The following is a 20,543-nucleotide window of genomic DNA, read 5'->3' as shown; positions in this document are numbered from 1 at the left end:
CAGATTTCTCAGAAGAAGAAGTGGTGGAGACACAGGACCACAAGCCTCGCTGGTCGATGGGCGTTGGAAAGAAAAGCGAGTGGGGAAAGGAATCAAGAAAAGTGACCCTGAGACGGGGGACCAAGCAACCAGAATGGAAGCAGGAGATGGAGAAATCCCTGCACGCAAGTGAAGAGGGAGGAAGCTGTATGCCGTACTCAGACTGGATCCTAGAGAGAGCTATTGACCTGATGAAGAGAACTCTCAGCTCCCTAGGAGAGGAGATTCCTGAGCCCTACGCCCGCCCCAGTTCCTGGAGCCACAAAGGGAGAGACACCGAGGGGGACGTGGAACCTGCAACCCCAGGGACATTTACTGATCCAGGAGCTCCCACCCCCTACCGGACCACAGATGGAAATCTGGACGGAAGACACTACCACCCACAATGGAGGCACCGATCCATTCCAAGACGTCCACCGTTGGAGGTGAAATTCAAAGGGGAGCCAACACGCTTGGGGTTTTTCCTAACCCAAGTCCTCAGCTACATGGAGGAATATGGGCAGGACATCCCCAGCGACAAAGCCCGCATCCGGATCGTGCAATCTGCCCTGGATGGACCAGCTGCAGATTGGGTGGTGAACCTGCATGACTCCAATGCCCCAGAACTCAGTAACTTCAACCGTTTCATGTCCTCGTTGAGAAGACGATTTGAAGACCCCCTGGCTGATCGCAAAGCCCGTGAAAGAATAACAACGATGAGGCAGGGCAAACGCCCAGTGGCTGAGTATACACAAGAATTCCGAGCCATTGCCAGCAAACTGAATTGGCCAGAAGACATCCTCCTTGGCCGTTTCAAAGACGGACTAAACTATGATCTATATGATGCTTGCCTGCCCCGAGGAGACCCACATCGACTTGAGGAATGGTACGTCTTGGCAGAGGAAGCAGAGATCGACATATTGAAGAGGCATCGCCGAGGAAAACAATGGAGCCGCCCCCCGCCTGAGCTGACACACCAACCGGTGAAATCATCGGATACAGCCAAGAAGCAGATGGGGTGTTTCAAGTGCGGAAGAGAAGGGCATCGAGCTGTAGAATGCCGCTCAAAGGCCCCCCAGCACAACCCAGACAGATCCCCAATCAACAAACCCAGAGGGTATTCAGCTAAGCCAAAAGAAACAGCCATGAAAATGATGGAAATTGCAGAAAACCCCACCTCTGCTCACCAAGGGGAAAGAACTCCAGCCTACACCACAGGGACGGTGGATGCCTCAGATGACAGCTCGGAAGGCGAACCCCTGGTGGATCTCTCTTATTGTTAAGAGGGGCCGGATGTCAGAATCCAATTATATTTCATCTTTAATTATCAAACATAGAAACTCCCAATTCTGCCTTCTCTGGATTCTGCCATAAGAGGGAGAAAAGGGGGAGAGCAAAGGGGCTTTATGGCCCTCACTTCCTTCAGCACACTTCAAAGGACTGAATGTGTGTTTATTGTGGCCTCTAAGCGTTAACATATCAAAGAAGAGTAATTGCCTTTCATGTAGTTATCTGAAGTCTCCATCCAGACGGAAGAAGAAAGGGGATGGAATTGTGATACTTGAAACTATCACTGGAAGGGGGGTTGATTGGGTGGGACTACTGGGGAACCCCTTAAAACCTTGAATGGGAGAGCTTGAACCCCAAGTCCTGTCTAGCATGCCTGCAACCATTTTCTCTTAATAAAGGATTCCTGTTGGAAGAGCTATTCCAAGAGTTCTGTCTTCTTAAGATGCAAAGTGGGGTCCAGCCTTCCCCATTATATATTCAACACATACTGTAGATTGAATAAGTAAGTTTCACTGCATCCATGCTTGCAATGGTTGCACCCAAAAAGGTTAGTGTGAAAACAGTACTGTGGGTTGTGGATGAATTTGGAGAAGCAATAAAAACTATGTAAAAATGCTCTGAAAATGAACGAGATTAAAAAAGTACACGGTATCAGAAGGGGGGAAATTTAGGAAAACATCCCACATTGGCTTAATGGGACTATTTACTGAATGTTAAATGTCACTGGAAAAGAAAATGGAAAAATGGGAGTAAGGCAGAATTAATGGGTCTATTTAAGCATCTCCTATGTACAATATCATGGGGTAAGGCGCTAACAGCTACCACCTTGAGCAAAAGCACTTTTAATAAGGAATCAAAATACATAGTAATATTTTGTTACAGATGCCACTTCTATTTGTGTCTTGAACACTAGGTCAAAGCCTCCACAATTTGAAAACACAAGCATGCATCATTTTCTCTCTTTAAGTACCTCATGAATGAGAATATGGCTAGAAAATTGACATAGATGTGCCAATCTCTCTTTTTAATATGACTTCGGTATGGATTTTATAACATTCTTAGCTGAAATAAAAATATGGGGACATTATTACATTGATCAAATGTATTTTGTATTGCATAGAATATATCTAGTTATTATAAATTGGCTACACTTCATTCCTACCAGCCATGAGAAAGAAATATTTCTATACAACTCAGCAGGTTTTCATAATACAAGGTTAACACTGGAAAGCCTGACAGTAGAAGCATTAGAAACAGGTCTTAGGTAGAAGATAGAAAGCACAGACCTTGGTCAACATCATGGAGCCCTGTCACCTGGAACTTCTCTTTTCCTCTTCTCTTCACCTGCAGCCAGACTGGTGAAATTGTTGTAAATTTGTTTCCAAAAGTTTTAGCAATATCATAGCCATGGCTATTCCACTATAAAAAGAAAAGAAAAGGAACATAGTATGGAAACATATTTGCTACATTATTTACTATCTTCAAATGTAAATTATACTGAAAGAACTAGATTAAGGTCCTCAACTCTAGTTTAACCTATCCCAGTGATGGCAAACCTTTTAGAGATCAAGTGCCCAAACTGCAACCCAAAACCCACTTATGTATCATTGGTGCTGGGTGGGCGTGGCCGATTGTGTGGGTGTGGTTGATTGTGTAGGCATGGCCCATTGTGTGGGCGTGGCTGCGGTGGTAATGGCTGGGTGGGACTAAAAAATTCAATCAATTCCAAATTTGCGAGATCTTTTTTTTTCCCACGAGAAGTTGAAATTGACTCATTGATTGAACCTTTTTTTTTTTTTTTGCACACGGCGGTGGAGGCCTAAAGCGAAAAGGTTTTATAAAACCCAGCTGAAGGCCTAGAACTGGGGCAACGGTGCGTGTGCCCACAGAGAGGGCTCTGTGTGCCACTTGTGGCACACGTGCCATAGGTTCACTACCATGGACTTATCCCCTCACAAAAGAAGCCTGTATTTTTACACTGTTTAATTAATTAATATCCTGCCTTTATTATTATTTTTTTTTACAAATAGCTCAGGGCGGCAAACATATCCAAGACATTTTTCTTCTCCTATTTTTCCCCACAACAACAACCCTGTGAGGTGTGTTGGACTGAAAGACAGTGACTAGCCCAAAATCACCCAGCTGTTGCACCTCAACTTCACTCCATACTTACAGGTGTAATGTAGCCCAAAGTTTCTCCCTTGAAGGAGTGTTCACGTCCTTTTGTAGCACAATAGCTTTTGTGTTCAAGGACAATATCCTTTGCCGTTGGATCAATAACTACTAAACCACGCTCCTGTACTGTTTGATTTGAATGACGTGTCTGTCAAAATAAAGTTATTGTAGAATTGATTTAGAGAGATTGCTAGCACACAATTCAAGGAAAGGTAATATCTTTAGAGGGCTTCAAAATTACAGGACCAAAACCTAATAGTGAAGTAGTGCATTTAGAAATATAAGATGGGGGAAAACACAGAGAAAGCTCTTATTTTCAAACCCTACTTATGAACACAAGTCCGTTGCTACTGGAAACAGATGGGATTAGCTGCTAAGTCAATAATCATAACCAAGATGGCAATTCTGAAAAGGGAATGGTACATTCTCTAGAAATGAAAGAAAAGTATTGCAGGGAATATATGACCAAATTTAAATTCAGCATATTCTTGGCAACGCTAGACCACATCCCAAACTACACAGAAGCAGAGAGATCCAGCCTAGGGTGGAAGGTGATTTAGTTGACTCTCCCTTTCTCATGGCCCTTACGTTACCCCTCATGCTGCCCTGGAGGGATCAAAACTATCTGAAAAGTACAAGGAAGAATAGTGAAGATCTCCCTGGTCATCTCTTTCTACCAATTTGAACTTCCCTAGTGTAAACAATGGTTCTAACATTATCTACTAAAAATCCTTTGGACTTTGGATCATTACTTTCTAATATATTTACAATAATTGACATCCAATGCTTTGATAATTGTACATCTACAAGTAGAACTAATATTTGGAATCACCTCGGAAAATCTGAGGTCTTTCATACAGAAGCAAATTTAAAATACGAAGTTTTATGTAGCCTATCTATTCCTCAATAATTATGTCTGGTGAAAATCTGTTCATGTTGCTGCAGAAACACACAATTGGAAGCTGAAAGTGATAGTGATTGCTGCCTCATCTAGAGAATTCAGTCTATAACACTATTGGTGTATTACTACTACTACTACTATTACTATTATTGATCGATTCACATAACTCCGTTCAAGTCTGACACCTTCCAGGATAACTGATTTATCTGATATGATGAATGTTGAAAAATGTTTGTAATAGCTTAATTAGGATTAGAATCAAAGTAGGAAAATCTCAATCTCCTCTCATACCCATTTTGTGCCTGTTTCACATCCCATATGAGCAGAAAAAAACAGTAGATAGAAAGATCCTATTTTGAATGGCCACTTTCTTCTTTGTGCTAACAGCTAGAAGAGGGAACTACACTTAAGTTTACTTTCTGGGTTTAGATAATACTAGACAACCTGTGCCCCATCGGGTCATCATTGCAGAGATATATCCTTACCTAGACAGAGAAACAGAATGACCACAAGTGCATTGCTATTGTTTTGGTTTTAAAATTAAAGAAGAAAACATCCACAACTATGCATATAAACGAAATGCTGTTAACAAATAGAACACATTATTTAGCATTATAAAATGAAAATTTTATATTTCCTACGAGAGAGCTGCTTTCCAGAACTATCTAATTAGAAATTAAGAAGACCATTGTGAAATTAATAGATTTCTGTCAAGTACTCTCTGTGTATATTCAAAAAAAATACTGCTGGGTCAAAGTACAACATTCACACAGTATTTGATAAGAATCTTTGCTAATCAGAGATTAATGCCAGAAAATCAACCATGTTCTCCTACCTTTTCCTCCAGAGTTTTTGAGGAAACTTTTTTCAAATCTGTCTTTGACAATGTAGCATCAGCCAACTGAGAAACCAGGGCAAAAATAAGACCAACGCAGATACATTTCATGGCAACTTTAATTATTTGAGTCTAACGTCTATGGATGAAGAAGATAGAAACAGACATCTTATACACTGAATAACAATCTAATTTCGATAATTTTTAGATACTAATAAAGGTAAAGGAAAATTAAAAAGAATAGATCCAGCATCAGTCCCCTCAAGAATAAGATTCTATTAGCGTTTGCAATGTTCCCCCAATGATCTAGCTTTTCCTCTGGCAATAGTTCAAATTAAAAAGAGTACTTTCATTTGAATAAGCATGCATTAACTTTTTTTAATTGGTGCTTTCAGCATTGGTTTAGAACAGATAACATTTCCTTGTTTTACTATAATACCGTCAAGAGTTTTGAGGACTGCCTTTTTGCCTGCTTTCTTCTCCTAAATTCCATACTAGTATCTAAAAAAATTAGCATCTTATTAGTACTTTTGTAACATTAAAAAAAATTTAAATTAAATAAACAGATATATAATAATTGAACAAAGTATATTCATTTGATTTAAAATGACTTCTGTATGGTGTCCCCAAATTAACATTGTATGTGCTTCCCTTTTTGCAATTTCATTCCCCCCCCCATTTTAATATTTCTGGAAACTTTGTATGGACCGTCATTCTATACAAGTTTTTGGACTTGCCTTTAATATACTCTCAGAATAGCTACTGTCATGGATCTCTTTAACTACAGACATTGTGCACTTCAAGCCTTCAGTCAGAAATCCAGGATGACAGAGATTTTGGATTCGCCCAACTTTGGGAAAGCATGACATGGGAGGAGTTTTAAAATGTGCCATATACAGGTAGTCCTTGCCTTACTAAAGTTCATTTAGTGACCGTTACAACAGCACTGAAAAAAGTGACTTATGACCGTGTTTCACAATTATGAGCATTGCAGCATCCCCCATGGTTATGTAATTTACATTCAGATGCTTGACAACTGGTTATATTTATGTTGGTTGCAGCGTCCTGGGGTCACGTGATCAACTTTTGTGATCTTCCAACAAGCAAAGTCAATGGGGAAGCCAGATTCACTTAACAACCATGTTACTAATTTAACAACTGCAGTGATTCACTTAACAAATGTGGCAAGAAAAGTCATAAAATAGGGCAACATTCACCTAACAAATTTTTCACTTAACATAAATGTTGGCTCAGTAGTGGTTGTTAAGTTGAGGACTTTCTGTTCACTCACTTTTCTTCAGCACTATGATGCAAGCATAGCTACAGAATTGCAATATATATATATTCTAAGTTTTATATTTGTATCACAAAGACCAGAAACACTTAACACACAAATGGATTGCTTTAAGAATGGCTAGGAAGATGTCCCAGAAGCTATATGATTCTTCATGTTTCATCTTCTTTGGATAGACAGAGGACACAACTCAAGATCCAATCTATCCTTTCCATTCAGTGTAGAAGGGTCAAGTAGCAGCCATAATTGGACATGTAGACAAATTATCAGTAAAGCTTGTCAGATTGTCACCCAGAGTTCAAAAGCAAGCAAGCAAAAAAAAAAAAAAACCCCAAACAAACTAAAATGATCCAAGAGAATTTTGCAGAAGAGTTATGAAGATCTATTTGTCGCTTGCTTTTCCATCTGCAAATGGAATGCCGAATAAAAATGTACAGTATCTCTTGTATCTACCCAGTTAAAGTCTGCTAAAGGTTACATTCTCTAGTGTCTTCAGCCATAGACTAACAGACTTTGCGGAGGAGGAAGTTTTAAGCATTTTTTTAAAACAATATACATGTCTTCTGGGGAGGGGGGAATGGCAAGCCTCCAAAGAGTAATTACTGTGGCATAAACTTTTATAGCTCTAAATCCACAAAAGCTGTATAGTTAAATCAATTTGTTATCTTTTCAAATCCATTACAATTAATGTTTCCGCTCTGACAGATTTACTCAAGTCAATTGTCTGGAAATTATAGACTTTGTTGTGGAAGTCAGATAGCACCCAATAAAGGGCTGCAAACTTTAATTAATTAGATGGGGTTTTAGAAAACACTTTAATTTAAAAGGTGGCATCAAAACAATGAGTTTTCAAGCAGCATCTTAATAGGGGCCTTCCCTCTTTTGAAATATGCATTGAGACACTTAAAAAACAGCAGAACTAATTTTCAATGCAAATCTGATGTGAAGCTACTAACTAGAATACGTCACAACAATTCTCACTCCCAGATATAGTGGAAAGCCAAGATCATGGTCACCGAAAATTGTATTAATGTGAATGTGCAATGGGCACAACCCACTGTTTCATTTCCCACCCAATTTACTGGCCACTAGTTCTAATCAAATGGTTTACCTTATTCCATTCCCCATTATAAAAATACCAGATGGGTAAATTATATTTTTACAACGTTTTTCAAACTGATACCCAGTAACCCACTATGCAAAAGTTAAAACTAGGGAAAGACCTGAAAATACAAACTATAAGGATCCAAGAGGATTTTGCAGATTTAGAAAGATCTGTCGCTTGCTTTTCCATCTGTAAGAAAGGAATCCATTCCAATTCCCGTATACAAATTCCACAGAATTTGATTTGTTATACCACCACAACTCTTTCTAAGTAATATTTCAATGTTACCTCCCTCAAAAGTATTACCTTCAATTCACAAATCCGCCCCCCCCCCGAACTCAACAGCGTTATGAGATTAGTTTAAACTTTAAACCACCGTTACTAGTCTCTGGCTGTACCATACGAAGCCACAACCGAGCAAACCAGATTAAAGAGGGATCGCAAGGCAATCCTGTTGTATGCGCCACTAAATTCTACTGCTCTGCAAAATGACGCGCCTACTAGATTGGCCACTTTAAGCGCAGAGTCCTCAACCTGTTTTCTCCAGAAACGGTGGCGTGTCCCGGCCCTGCTTATTACAGCACTGGAAGCTGCTAGTGTGAATAGACTGTTAGCGGGAAATACGGACTTTTTGAAGAGCTACGATTAGTAGAGGCTGACCCGTTGGGTGCAGCTCAACCCAAGCCTGTCTTTTCCAATCCCCTCCCACCTTTTCAAGCACTCGCATTCGCGCCCTTGATTTCCTTCTGTAAACCGGATCTGCCTCGACTCGGAAGTGAAACAAAAACATCAGAGGCAAGGAGTGCACGCCTTTTAAAGGAGCCGTTTCTTTGTCTTTTTTTTTGTGATAAGTGTGACTTCATAATAAAGTGGCTGATAACGAGGGAGCTCTAGCGAGATATCCCAGGTCACACGGTAAAACTAAGTCATTGGAAGCCCGCTTCGGAGACAGCAGAGAATTACAACGGAGAAAGAGCCTACTAAATAGGCTTAAGCAGGCTCAATATAGCAGAGCAATGGCAAAACATCAACCTAAAAATAGCTACATTAGAGGGTATGTTTGTGTAGCAATAATATAATAATATAAACAATAACAAAAACATAAAAAGACTGGATAACAATCCCTAACTGGGAGATTACATTATTAGGTCCAGTCAAAAAGACACAAAATGTTCATAAAAAGTGATGAAAGAAGCTGGTGGTGTAAAACTGAAATTAATTCCATTAGCTGAATTCAGTTTAATCAGAGTTAGGCAAACTATTTCAATTTGATCAAAGTTTGAGCTATACGATCTGAGTTGCAAAAAATTGGATGAGAACTAGTTGGCAACAAGGAGTTAAGAGTTTTTCTGTATTTGAAAAGAAACATTCAAGGTTGTTTCACTAATTCTTAGCCAATTCAACTACATCTTTCTGCTAAAGATTGCAAGGCTGCTACTAAATCACAAAGTTCTTTCTGACCTTGGATGGTTGTCCAAATGTATAATCTGAGAGTCTAATTTTGAATTTTCTGCAAAGCTGTACAAAATTAATGGGACCTAGTTTCCCAGTAAGTCTGAAATCCCATGCACTAATGCCTAAAACTTCATGGATTTCAATATCTTCTGTATCTGAATAGACATAAGCTAGCATTTGAGGAGGCGTAAAGCCAATGGAATGTTGCACTGAGTGTGGCTGGCTTTGCATACCCTCTTAAACTCTGGTACTCATGAATTGTCTTTACACCAGATACTAACTTACTATTTCTCTGACCTACATAGTACCATTTTTGTGTGAATAAAATCAAGGGAGAGCACCCCACCTCCATTCTTCCTTTAAAACTCAGACTGTTACCACCCCTTCAGATTTTTCTTCTAGTACAGTGTTTCCCAAACTTGACAATTTTAAGGCATGAGGACTTCAACTCCCAGAATTCCACAGCCATGCTGGCTGTGGAATTCTGGGAGTTGAAGTCCACATGCCTTAAAATTGTCAAGTTTGGGAAACACTGTATCTAGTAGAAAAGTATGATGAATCACTCTGAAAGTTTCTTACAACCAGTTCAATCATTGGATATACACCTGGGGCTTTGATACGATTTTTATGTTGGCTTGCTGAGTTTTAGTACTGCAGTTTTATTTTTAAAAAGCACAAGGACAAATAACTTCCATTCCTTTTCTGGGGGAGAGGGGAAATCTCCAATTCCATTCCTTCTAGGGGCAATAGAATTTTTCTTGGCAAGAGAAGTGGGTTTGCTATTATTTCCTTGGCCTGACCCTGCTTAGCTTCAGTTTCCACTGCTGATTGCCTGTAAGAGAGACTGACCTTTCTGAGCTTGTGCTGGCACTGATGTCCAAAACAGAGAGAAATCATATTTTGATTCTGTTGTCTTTTCAGAATTTTTCACAAGCTATATTTTAGATTTGCTGTGGCACTGCCTGCCCAAAGGAGAGAAATGGCCAGAGTGACTTTCTGTGGATACTGCCTGCCTGAAGAAGGAGGACAGGCTATTGTGATATGATGGAAAGTCTAATGATGTAAAGACTAGCCATTGTGATCTCATAGTGACTCACAGGAGTAAAAATCCTAGTCCAGGGATATGCAACTTTTCCCTACTTAATGACTATATTGATCTTTGAATGGTGGACTCAACTTGACTATGTAAGGGGATTAAGAATGATCCATACTACTGCTGAAGTGGAAAATGTATGCAAACTAGAGAACCAGTTTAGTATAGTGATTAAAGCCCCAAGCTGGAAACCAGGAGATTGTGAGTTCTAATCCCAGTTTGGGCATGAAAGTCAACTGGGTGACTTTAGGCTAGTCACTCTCTCTCTCAGTCCAACCCACCTCACAGGGCTGTTGTTGTGGGGAAAATAGGAAGGAGTATTATGTATCTACGCTGTCTTGAGTTACTTATAAAATATTAAAGGCAGAAAAAAATCTAATAAATAAGAACCTATAGGTTGCCAGTCCTAGAGTTTGTCAAGGTCCTTTCTGCTTAGATACTCTCAATATGAAATTGCACACTAGTTTCACTTGTATAGACTATCTACATCTACCATCAGTCAACAGACCAATCTATGATTTAGACCCACATCTCTCCCACAAATAGCCATCTAACTACAGCATAGTGGGGAAGCTGACATTATTAGTTGTAAGCCAGCAGAGCATTATAATACCATATCAATATTAACTAATGTGCCTGTTAAAACAAGATCCTTAGAGGAATGCATCTTGAAAATTGGAATGGGCATAGAAAGTTCTTCATGCAATAAGTGTAACACATAAAAGGCTGCTGTTTGTGGAATTTTTGAATATTGATACTTATGGAAAACCCCATTGTATTGTTCCAAACATGCAGCTGTATAGAGAGGATTAAGGAATGAGGGGTCCTTGGTGCTCTCTGAACTTGGTTGTTTTCTTGCAGATATTTCATTACCCAAAATCAAAGCATTGAGCTGCTACCTAGTTGGGTAATGAAATGTCAGCAAGAAAACAACCAAGCTCAGAGAGCACCAAGGATCCCTCATTTCAACCTTTAGTAGTATGTAATTCTAAACTTACAGCATGTGAGATATATGTAGGCTTGGAAGATAAGTAATAGCAACAGTAATGTAGCATTTTATTGTATAGTTTATTTTGATTGCGGTGAACCATATACATAATGTAATATTTGAATAAAAGAAAATGATAATTGATTTTAAATACTGATTGGAAAGCAGCTGAATTTCAAAAGTTGTAACCAAGCTTTCTAAAGCCTATTTGACTACACATCTCTCTCATTTGCTACAAACAAGCCACATTTAGGCTTTTATTTTTTAAAAATAATGGCACCGCATAGTGTGCTTTTATTTTTTTAAAGCAGTGGAACAGCATTGTGTACCGTTTGAAAAATCTAACAGGGCTTATAAGAGCCATGCAAGATGGGGCTTTTATACCCTCTACCGACAAAGCAGTAAAAGGGCAAACTTTGGGGTGCTTATTCAGAAATATTTCATTGCGTCCAATCGGCTAAACTCACCAGGAGGATTGAAGATGGTAAACCAAATCCAATGTTAACGCTCAAGCGGATTTATTTCTCATTAGGGGCATGGCGGAGGCGGTGTTCTGCGCTCCATTTCCTCCGCCTAGCCTAGGAAGGATCAACACCTGTTCCTCCTCCCGCAGCACGATGCGCGCTGCCTCGGGAGGAAGCCAAGGGCGCTCGAGCGGAGCTTCTTCCTTGGGATTGAGGGCCTTGCAGCTACAGCTAGTGACGAGGAGCCGATGGGGCCACGGAGTGTCGCTCTGAGGCAGCCTCACTCGGCCCAATCCCCGCCGACACATCCCTTCCTCCGCACGCGAGGTGGCGCCCCGAGGCGCTGCCTAGCGGCTCCGAGATAGGACGGCGAAAGCGGAAAGGCGTCGCGCTTGCGCTCAGGCGGGGCGGCAAGGCGGCTTCGGAGGCTAAAGGTCCTTCGCGCGGATCGCGGCAGCAGTCTCGGTGGTGGGAGTCTCTGTTTCGGCGTAAAGATGCCGGCCGTGTCGAAGGGGGATGGGATGCGGGGCCTGGCCGTCTTCATCTCGGACATCAGGAACTGTAAGCGTGGCAGGGGCGGCGAGGAAAACTTGCCTCCGGCCAGGAGGGCTCGGCGGGGGCGTCGGGGCTCGCGGTTTTTTGTTTTTTTTTTCGGGTGGGGTTCCTTTATTTCCCGGGAGAGCCCGCTCGTTTCCTTGTTTCTGCTCCGTAGCGAGTTCAGCGTTGCCCGTTCCTTTCCCACGGAGGCGGCTCCTGGTTGTCTTGGGAAAGAGATCCTCCGCGGGAAACGTCGGGCTGGGTTGGCTTCAAGCGTAATGAGAAGGCGGCCGTCCTGGGAAGGGCTCCGCTTCGCTCTCGCCACCGACGGCGTTTTGGGCTGGCGATGAGCCACCTTCTGCTGCCGGGTGTCTCTATCGCGTTGGCCGAGGGAGGGGGGGGGAGGTCTCTGAAACTGCTTTGCGAAAGCTGATTGTAACGATGCGAAGCCCCGCGGGCTGTGCTGTAGATGGGGCCGGAGAAGTCCTTAATAGCCTGCGCCAAGGCAGCCTCTTCTTGCCTGGGTGGTTTAAAGATAGGAAATGTACTTCGATGGCGGTCCCACCAACCCAGAAAATGGGCCTTAGATGAAAGGAAGGTTAGCTCTGTCTTAGGTTGCGAGGGAAACGGAAGCTTGGCAAGTACTGGTATATAGGAAAAGATTACCATATGTGTAGCCTCGGGAAAGAAAATAAGGAGAGGGTCTATGCTGGGAAGCTGACGGCCCAGTCTCAAAACTCTTCACTGCCCGAGGTGAGGTGGCAAATGAGGCCCCCTCTCAAATCAAAGTTTGTTGGTTAGCCCCCAGACAGAAAATTCCATAAATTCCTCTTCCCTGGCTGTAGAAATGCAGCGAAATAAAAACATCCAAGCATTTACTCCACTGTTTGGGGAGGAGGAGGACTGTAAGGAAGGCAAACTGCAGCAAAAATAAGTAGGACAAGACAGTTCTGGCTTCCTTAGTCTAATTTCTCATCCTTTTTGGAAAAAAAAATATATGTAACTGCATCAGCATAAATTATTCTTGACAAAAAAAAAATATGTTGAAAATCTTCTCCTACATTGCCTACTAAAATTGAATCCGGTTTAGAGGAACGGTCCAGCTGTTTGTGTCCCCACAGCAAGACAAAAGTAGCTGTTTTCATCCATTTCCCAGGACACTTGTTTTCTAAACAACAAAGTCATTCAAGAGCAACAATAAAAGGAACTGCACCTGTGTAATTGTATATACTTAGATGTATGCTAGTATGGCTTCTGTAGCTAAAGCAGCCCACAGTCTGAGGTTTAAGGAATTCTGTGCCGAGTAGCTGAAAGAATATTCCTAATCTTCTTTTAGCAGCAGGACTATCCTTCAGAAGACCTTTGGAAATCAAAACTGAAAAAGTCAGCCAAAAAGACCTCAGTGAACCAGCCAATATTCATTTTAAGAATTGTTTAAAGAATACTAATGGCTGTATTTACAGTTGTGCCAGAACACAGGCTCTTTGGTACTTCTAATAATGAGTAAATTGAGAATGCCTAGCTTTAGATGCCTTGAAAAAGGCCTCTCTGATTTGGTACTTTCCAATGTGTAATTTTGAGACAATGTATGCAAAAATATATTTTCATGTATTTGGAGGGTCCTAAGTGAAGGGAAGACTGTCCTAGAACTAATTTTTAGTAAAATGATTGAGTAATCATTTGTTTGATATGTTACCAAGAGCAGCAGCTTCTCCTTTAACATATGCCCCTGTTCTGCAAGAAAAATAGGAAGTACCTTTGAAATGGACTCTTTTTATTGTAGAAGCCTGACTGGTTAAATGCTATCATAAATATATCATTCTGTTGACCCTTAAATTACAATTAGTTGCCTGCCTTTGAATGAAGATTGGCCTAGCTGTTAATTTGGTCTGTGATTATATACTGAAATCTCTCTCTCTCTCTCTCTCTCTCTCTCCCTCCCTCCCTCCCTCCCCTCTCCTATTGAGAATTAACTTCACTGTTATTAAGCATCATGGTTATACTTTCAGTATATAGAAATATCAGATAACTATAACTATTACAACAAAATTTAAAACATTTTTCAGTCAGTTAAAACCTTTTTAAACTGCTTTGCCCAGCTTGTTATATAGTGATAGTGAGTTGTATCTCATTTGCAACTGAATTTGGGAAGTAGTGTTTACTTTAAATGAATAATTGTTTGGGGATGCATCTTAGATTTTTATTAAGAGGAAGATGCTTGGACCTGTGTAATTTTTTTTTAAAAATGCAGTGAATAATCTATGCTATTTAGTAAGAATATAGTACACTACTACTATTGCCTGGAGAGCAACAACAAATAGTAATTTACCCACAGTTGAAGTCCAAAGGTAAACCATGTCAGAAACCCCAAAAGCCCCAAAAATTGTTTGCTTCCATGCCTTTCTGGTAAACACATCTATGTTTAAACTAATTAGTTTCAAAGAATGCTTGTTTGTGTTCTGGGAAAGCTTCCTGTGTAGGGAATGAACTTTGGAATCTTGTTCTAAACATAGGAGAATCACTGTGACAATTGTCAAAAAGGTTAGATCCATGGCTGAGACAATTACAGCAACCTTCCTCCACACACTTGTTGTGTTCCTGATGTATTGAGGTTGCAGGATTGCATGGACAATGTTGTCTGGGGCTTCTTGTTTACAGCCACAGTGGAAAGTTACATTATAGGCATTATATATTATATGGACATTATATTCCTCAAGGCCATACTGTTTTCACCCCAAAACAAGGCTGTGTATTAGTTTAGGCCAGTTGGTATAGTGGGTAAAGCAACAGATTAGAAACCAGGAGACCATGAGTTCTAACCCCACTTTAGGCATAAAGCCAGCTTTGGTCAGTCACTCTCGGCTCTAGGAAGCAGGCAGTGGACATGAAAACCTCAGGGACTAAATAGTCCAGGTAGTCTCCAAGAATCAAAATGACTCAAAAGCACAATATAATACAATAATGATAACCAAAATATCTGGGACAGAACTTGGAAAATTTGCACATTGACAGAATTTCCATCTGTAGATTACAAAAGGCCACACTACTTGGATCCTCACGTAGATTAGAATACGAATAAGTTGCCAAGTGCCTGAATTTTGATCTTGTGACCATGGAGATGCTGCAACAATCGTAGGAATGAAAAATGGTCATATATCATCTTTTCAATGCCGGTGTAAGTTTGAACAGTCACTAAATGAACTGTTTTAGAATAGAATAGAGCTGGAAGGGATCTTGGAGGTTTTCTAATCCAGCCCCCTGCTCAGGCAGGAGAACCTATACCCTTTCAGGCAAGTGACTGTCTAGCCTCTTGTTAAAAACCTCCAGTGATGGGGCACCCACGATTTCTGAAGGCAAGCTGTTCCATTGGTTAATTGTCCTTACTGTTAGGAAGTTTCTCCTTAATTCCAGGTTGCTTTGGTTTCCATCCATTGTTTCTTGTCCTGTCCTCTGGTGCTTTGGAGAATAATCTGACTCCCTCTTCTTTGTGGCAGCCCCTCAAATACTGGAATACTGCTATCATGTCACCCCTGTTTCTTCTTTTCTTTAGACGAGCCAAACTCAATCCCTGCAGCTGTTCTTCAAATGTTTTCGTCTCCAGGCCTTTGATCATCTTAGTTGCTCTTCTCTGAGCTTTCTCCAAAGTCTCAATATCTTTTTTGTAGTATGGTGACCAAAATTGGTTGCAGTATTCCAGGTGTGGTCTTACTAGGATTTTATAAAGCAGTACTAATACTTCGCGTGATCTTGATTCTATGCCTCTGTTTATACAACCCAGGATTGTATTAGATTTTTTAGCTGCTGGCTCATATTCAAGTGGTCATCCACTAGGATTCCAAGGTCCCTCTCACAGTTACTGTTTTTGAGCCAGGTCTCGCCTAATCTGTACTTGCACATTTGATTTTTTTCTGCTTAAATGTAAAACTTTGCTTTTCTCCACATTAAAATTCATTTTGTTGGATAGGGCCCATTGTTCAAGTTTGTCAAGATCTTTCTGGATCCTGAGCTTGTCTTCTGGGATGTTGGCTATTTCTGCCAGTTATTGTCATCTGCAAATTTGATGAATTCCTCTCTATTCCTTCATCTACATTATTTATGAAGATATTGAAGAATACTGGGCCTAAGACAGAGCCTTGTCATACCCCGGCAGGATGTTGATGGCGCAATCAGTTGGACAGTGAGGAGGTAATATGTCGCTCTCCCGCAGGGGTGGGGTTGATTAGCGGGTCTGTATATAGAGCACTGGGAGGCGGTTGCTCCCAGCACTGACTTTGATAGCAGACCATAGTTATAACTGCACTGACAGCTCCATATCTTCTTGCCAGTGGTGTGGTGATCTTTACTTCTCTCCATGTGGCTGTAGTACCACTGAGGACTGCTCATTGAGCATAGTTTGTCAGCTAGTTACAAATCCATCTGGTGGTGATGTTGTGTATCCCAACCTTTTTCTAGCTTACTAAGCAGCAAGTTGTACCTTATTGAAATCTAAGTATACTATGCTCCCAGCATTGCACTGCTACATGATGACATCCTAGGTTCTTGGGAAGAACTTGATGCATATGAAGGCCAACACCAGCTAAAAAACTGGTAGCTGTGATTTTACTTTTTTATCTCTAATAATAGTTCTACTTTTGTTGAATGTCTGCATAAATGGTTAGTTAATTAAACTTGACTTTTCATTTTCCCAAGCTGACAAAGAAATGTATACCATTGTATTATATGGAGATAATGCAGTCTTTCTATTCAGCTTCCCCACAAGTCTGAGAAGAATCATAGGAGTCCAACAGAGAGGATCGATCATCCTTTCTTTCTTTCTTTCTTTCTTTCTTTCTTTCTTTCTTTCTTTCTTTCTTTCTTTCTTTCTTTCTTTCTTGGCACAAAAACTAGCTTCCAATTGGTCTCCTTCATTTGTTTGGAAATGGTTTCCCACAGCTTTAGATGTAGGAAAGCACATGGCTCCTGTCTTGTTCAAAATACTCAGAGGCAATCCTTTTCATTCATTCATTCATTCATTCATTCATTCATTCATTCATTCATTCATTCCAGTCAAAAGGGATTGGTTGTAGACCAGCAGCCTGCAGATTGTCAAAGCAAATATGCTGATACAATATGATACTCAACTAGACAATTTTCCAAATTTTGCGGACAACCTTCCCAAGCTTATCTAATTTTTTTATGAGGAACATTTCAGGTTCCCAGTTATGTTTCAATTGCCCCCCCCCCTATTTAGTGATAACTAAAGGCTAGAGTCTATTTCTGCTTTAGCTCTGGCAAAAAAATTATCTTTCCCCCATCTAGTTTGATTCTTTTAATGCTGGAGGATGGATTCCAGTGTTCATAGAAATGATCATCCTCAGCAAAAATTGGGATTATTACAGTTCTCTCTTTCCCAGCTGGTTTTGGTAGGTTAAGAGCAGGCTAGATAAATTCTAAAGTAGCAAATAAGGATGCAGAGCACATACTGGCATAAGCAAGACTCCCAGTCTCTTTTTTTACTGATAGTCAAAGATATATGTACCTTAACTTAGACAGCTAGATGTACCTAAACATAGGGAGGGCTTCATTTTGACATGGTGTAATGTTCTTTCATTTACATCCTTGAAGGAAGATATAGGAGTATTCCTTCAAAGGAGGATCTATTCCCTATAGGTCCAGGCACACTGAGACTATTGAACTTGACCTGTATTCATTTGATAAAACATCTAAATATAACTCTTCTGAACATTTAGAAGACTTCTGGTTATCCTGAGTAGTCTGCCTCTTTGTTATTTCAGTTTCTGGTCCATTATACCATAAAACAAGGCAAAGTTTTGAACAGCTACTTGTAGAATTCATTTGAAATTAATCACCTGCAAGAGATTTGACAAAACCCTTGTTTACATAATCATATGGTTCTGTTTCTATTATCTTCTCATCTGATCACTTAATTGAACTATCTTACTGCTATCTATTCATAGAACAATATTTTAATACTTTCACTTATATATTCTTTTTATAGATAGCTTAGACTAATTTATAGTATTCCTTTTATAACAGCATATAGTTATTCTATATTTTAAACAATATACTACATATAATTTTAACATTCATATTTTAATCATAAATTACTTGATAGTTTTTGTAGAATTTTTCTCCTATTTAGATTATAGAATTTAATGTTTTGGTAATTATCTTGCTCATGGTAGGCATGGATTATTATGTTTGGAAGAATTCATTCTCCTGGTTTTGAATGTTATCTTATGCTAGTTTTGGACCAAAGTAAAATAAATTTGACTTACGGGCTTGTGAACACTAGTATTTCCTGCTTTGACTGATACAAAACCCTAGAGAAATAATTACTGTGTCATTGTTTTTCTGCTTAGGCCTGTAAATATTCATAGAAATTACATAAACTGGCTTTCTAAATTTCAGGAAGCTTCCTTGCCTTTACATTACGATTGTTGCTGCAATAAACAATAGCCAGGATTCTGCCAACTGAATGCTATTTTCTTCCAGAAAATTCTTAACTACATTCAGAATATTTGTATCTCCACCATTGTTATAGTTTTCTGGTGGCTTCTATTTAAAGTTCCTAGAATGCGTTGATAGATAGGGGAACTGTTTCATAGAGTAATGAATTCAGAAGCACTTCATTCCATATTTTTTTTCCTAGGTACACATCTTGTAATTAATAGCAGAAGATATCCTGAAAAGATTCAATTGATTAGCTTTGGAAGCACTGAGATAGATAGATAGATAGATAGATAGATAGATAGATAGATAGATAGATAGATAGATAGATATCTGCAATAATGTATCAAGAATCTGTGCTGGGAAAGAATGAACATATTGTATGCCTCCAGTTAGGTGACCATTAGTGAAACAGTGAATTTTATTTTGTGCTGCCTTTTTTCTTAACAATTGTTTCATTTTCCTCTTCCTTACTATCCCCTGTTGAAATGGAAGGTGTGGTTGCAGTTTTCAACAAGTTCTGCTGCACTGTAGTAGATATTCAAGAAAAACTATAAAATCAGTAAAAGTAACATTTGAGTCACCCTTATAAAACAAAGTATACAATGGATCTTGATGGGTCTTATTTGCTCACTGTACTTCTAAACCTTATGTTTAGGCTAGACCTTGAACAAAGAAGAAAGTAGAATATTTTAACATTGTTGGTTTATAGCCTATATAATGAATTTTAAGAGACTACCGGATAAGGTCTAACCCGTTAAAGCTGCTATCATCTGAAGAAAATACAGTTTAGTAGTGGAAGAAACTTATTTATAGTTAGCTTTACTTTCTGGAACTTGTATTGAGGATTTAGTGAATTTTCTCTTGAGGTGTTGGTTTACTATTAGTTACAGAAGGAGCTACCCAAAGTGCTGATTATTTTAATGAATCATCCAAAACTTCTCTGGTCTGTTAAAACATAATTGATACATTTTATATACTGGGAGAAAGAAACCATTTACAATGAAATTACACAAGTGTTGTCACCTAGACTCCTAATCATGATGATGGTGAGCGCTCTTTCTCTCTCTCTCTCTCTCTCCCTCCCTCCCTCCCTCCCTCCCTCTCTCTCACACACACACACACACACACACACACACACACACACACACACGGAAGCAATGTCACATTCAAATTAAAGAACGTAAACAATACAAGTTATTCCTTATAAAGGAGAAATTTTCCCTCAAACGAATGCATGAGACATGCATATACACCACAGTGAGTTCCTTAAAGGGTATAAGATAGAATTAGAGACGAATTAAAGCATAGTGTAATAAAAAATTTCATACAGTTTAAGGAAAGGTACAAAAGCATAGTAATTTTACTAACATGAAATACACATAACCAATGTAATTTGTAAAAATCTTAATGTTATCCAGTAATGGTTAATAAAGCTTGGTGGGGGTGGGAATGACAAAGCCCTGCTTTTTATTTGAAATTCATTTGAACAAAATATTGCACAAGAAGCTGATTCTAACTGAACATACATTGTAGCTTTCCTTTGATCTTAGTTGATTAGGGCTTATCCTTGACCTGATGAAGAGGACAGACAGCCAAGGCAAACATTGCTTATTGGAAACAATCCATTGCTTTTCTCTTCTAGTAGGTTGATTTGCTACACTTGCTGGAGTGGTTATAAAGTCCTCTCATTTTAGACTTTTCCTAGGTTCAATCATTTTTCTGCAGTTTAGATTTTGAGTTGAGTGGTACTAAGGAACTTGTACTGCTTTGCTATCAGCTCTTGCTTTTTTGTGCCTAGGTTGATCTACACCAATTAAAATATTTAGTTGCAATTCTTTACAATGATAGAAACTTACAAATGAGGGTAGAAGAAGCTTGTTTGTAGAACCAGATTAAACTGATACACTGAACTTCTGAACCTCCATTACTCTTGCT

General features: G+C 39.6%; 2 protein-coding genes across 10 annotated transcripts in view; one reads left to right on the top strand and one right to left on the bottom strand.

The window, feature by feature from the left end:
• CHID1 (chitinase domain containing 1) overlaps positions 1–11,759 on the bottom strand; it is a 98,806-nt gene extending 87,047 nt beyond the window's left edge. For 2 of the 8 annotated variants that reach the window (XM_039322066.1, XM_039322074.1), the window contains exons 1-4: positions 8,328–8,394; positions 5,220–5,358; positions 3,482–3,631; positions 2,595–2,727 (exon numbers count right to left, since the gene is read on the bottom strand). In XM_039322066.1, the coding sequence (XP_039178000.1) occupies positions 2,595–2,727; positions 3,482–3,631; positions 5,220–5,330 (394 nt within the window). In that variant the 5' untranslated portion in view covers positions 5,331–5,358; positions 8,328–8,394. The other 6 variants (XM_039322071.1, XM_039322069.1, XM_039322065.1 and 3 more) reach the window with 6 other exon arrangements.
• A 214-nt stretch (positions 11,760–11,973) lies between these two features.
• AP2A2 (adaptor related protein complex 2 subunit alpha 2) overlaps positions 11,974–20,543 on the top strand; it is a 73,940-nt gene continuing 65,370 nt past the window's right edge. For both annotated transcript variants that reach the window (XM_039322064.1, XM_039322063.1), the window contains exon 1: positions 11,974–12,179. In XM_039322064.1, the coding sequence (XP_039177998.1) occupies positions 12,113–12,179 (67 nt within the window). In that variant the 5' untranslated portion in view covers positions 11,974–12,112. The remainder of the gene's footprint in view (positions 12,180–20,543) is intronic.

The sequence above is a fragment of the Crotalus tigris genome, unplaced genomic scaffold (assembly GCF_016545835.1).
Source record: "Crotalus tigris isolate CLP2741 ecotype Arizona unplaced genomic scaffold, ASM1654583v1 scf7180000023830.6690815, whole genome shotgun sequence".
Lineage (NCBI taxonomy): Eukaryota > Metazoa > Chordata > Lepidosauria > Squamata > Viperidae > Crotalus > Crotalus tigris.
The sequence above is the reverse complement of the archived record's forward strand: the minus strand, read 5'-3'. Positions and strand labels throughout refer to the sequence as shown.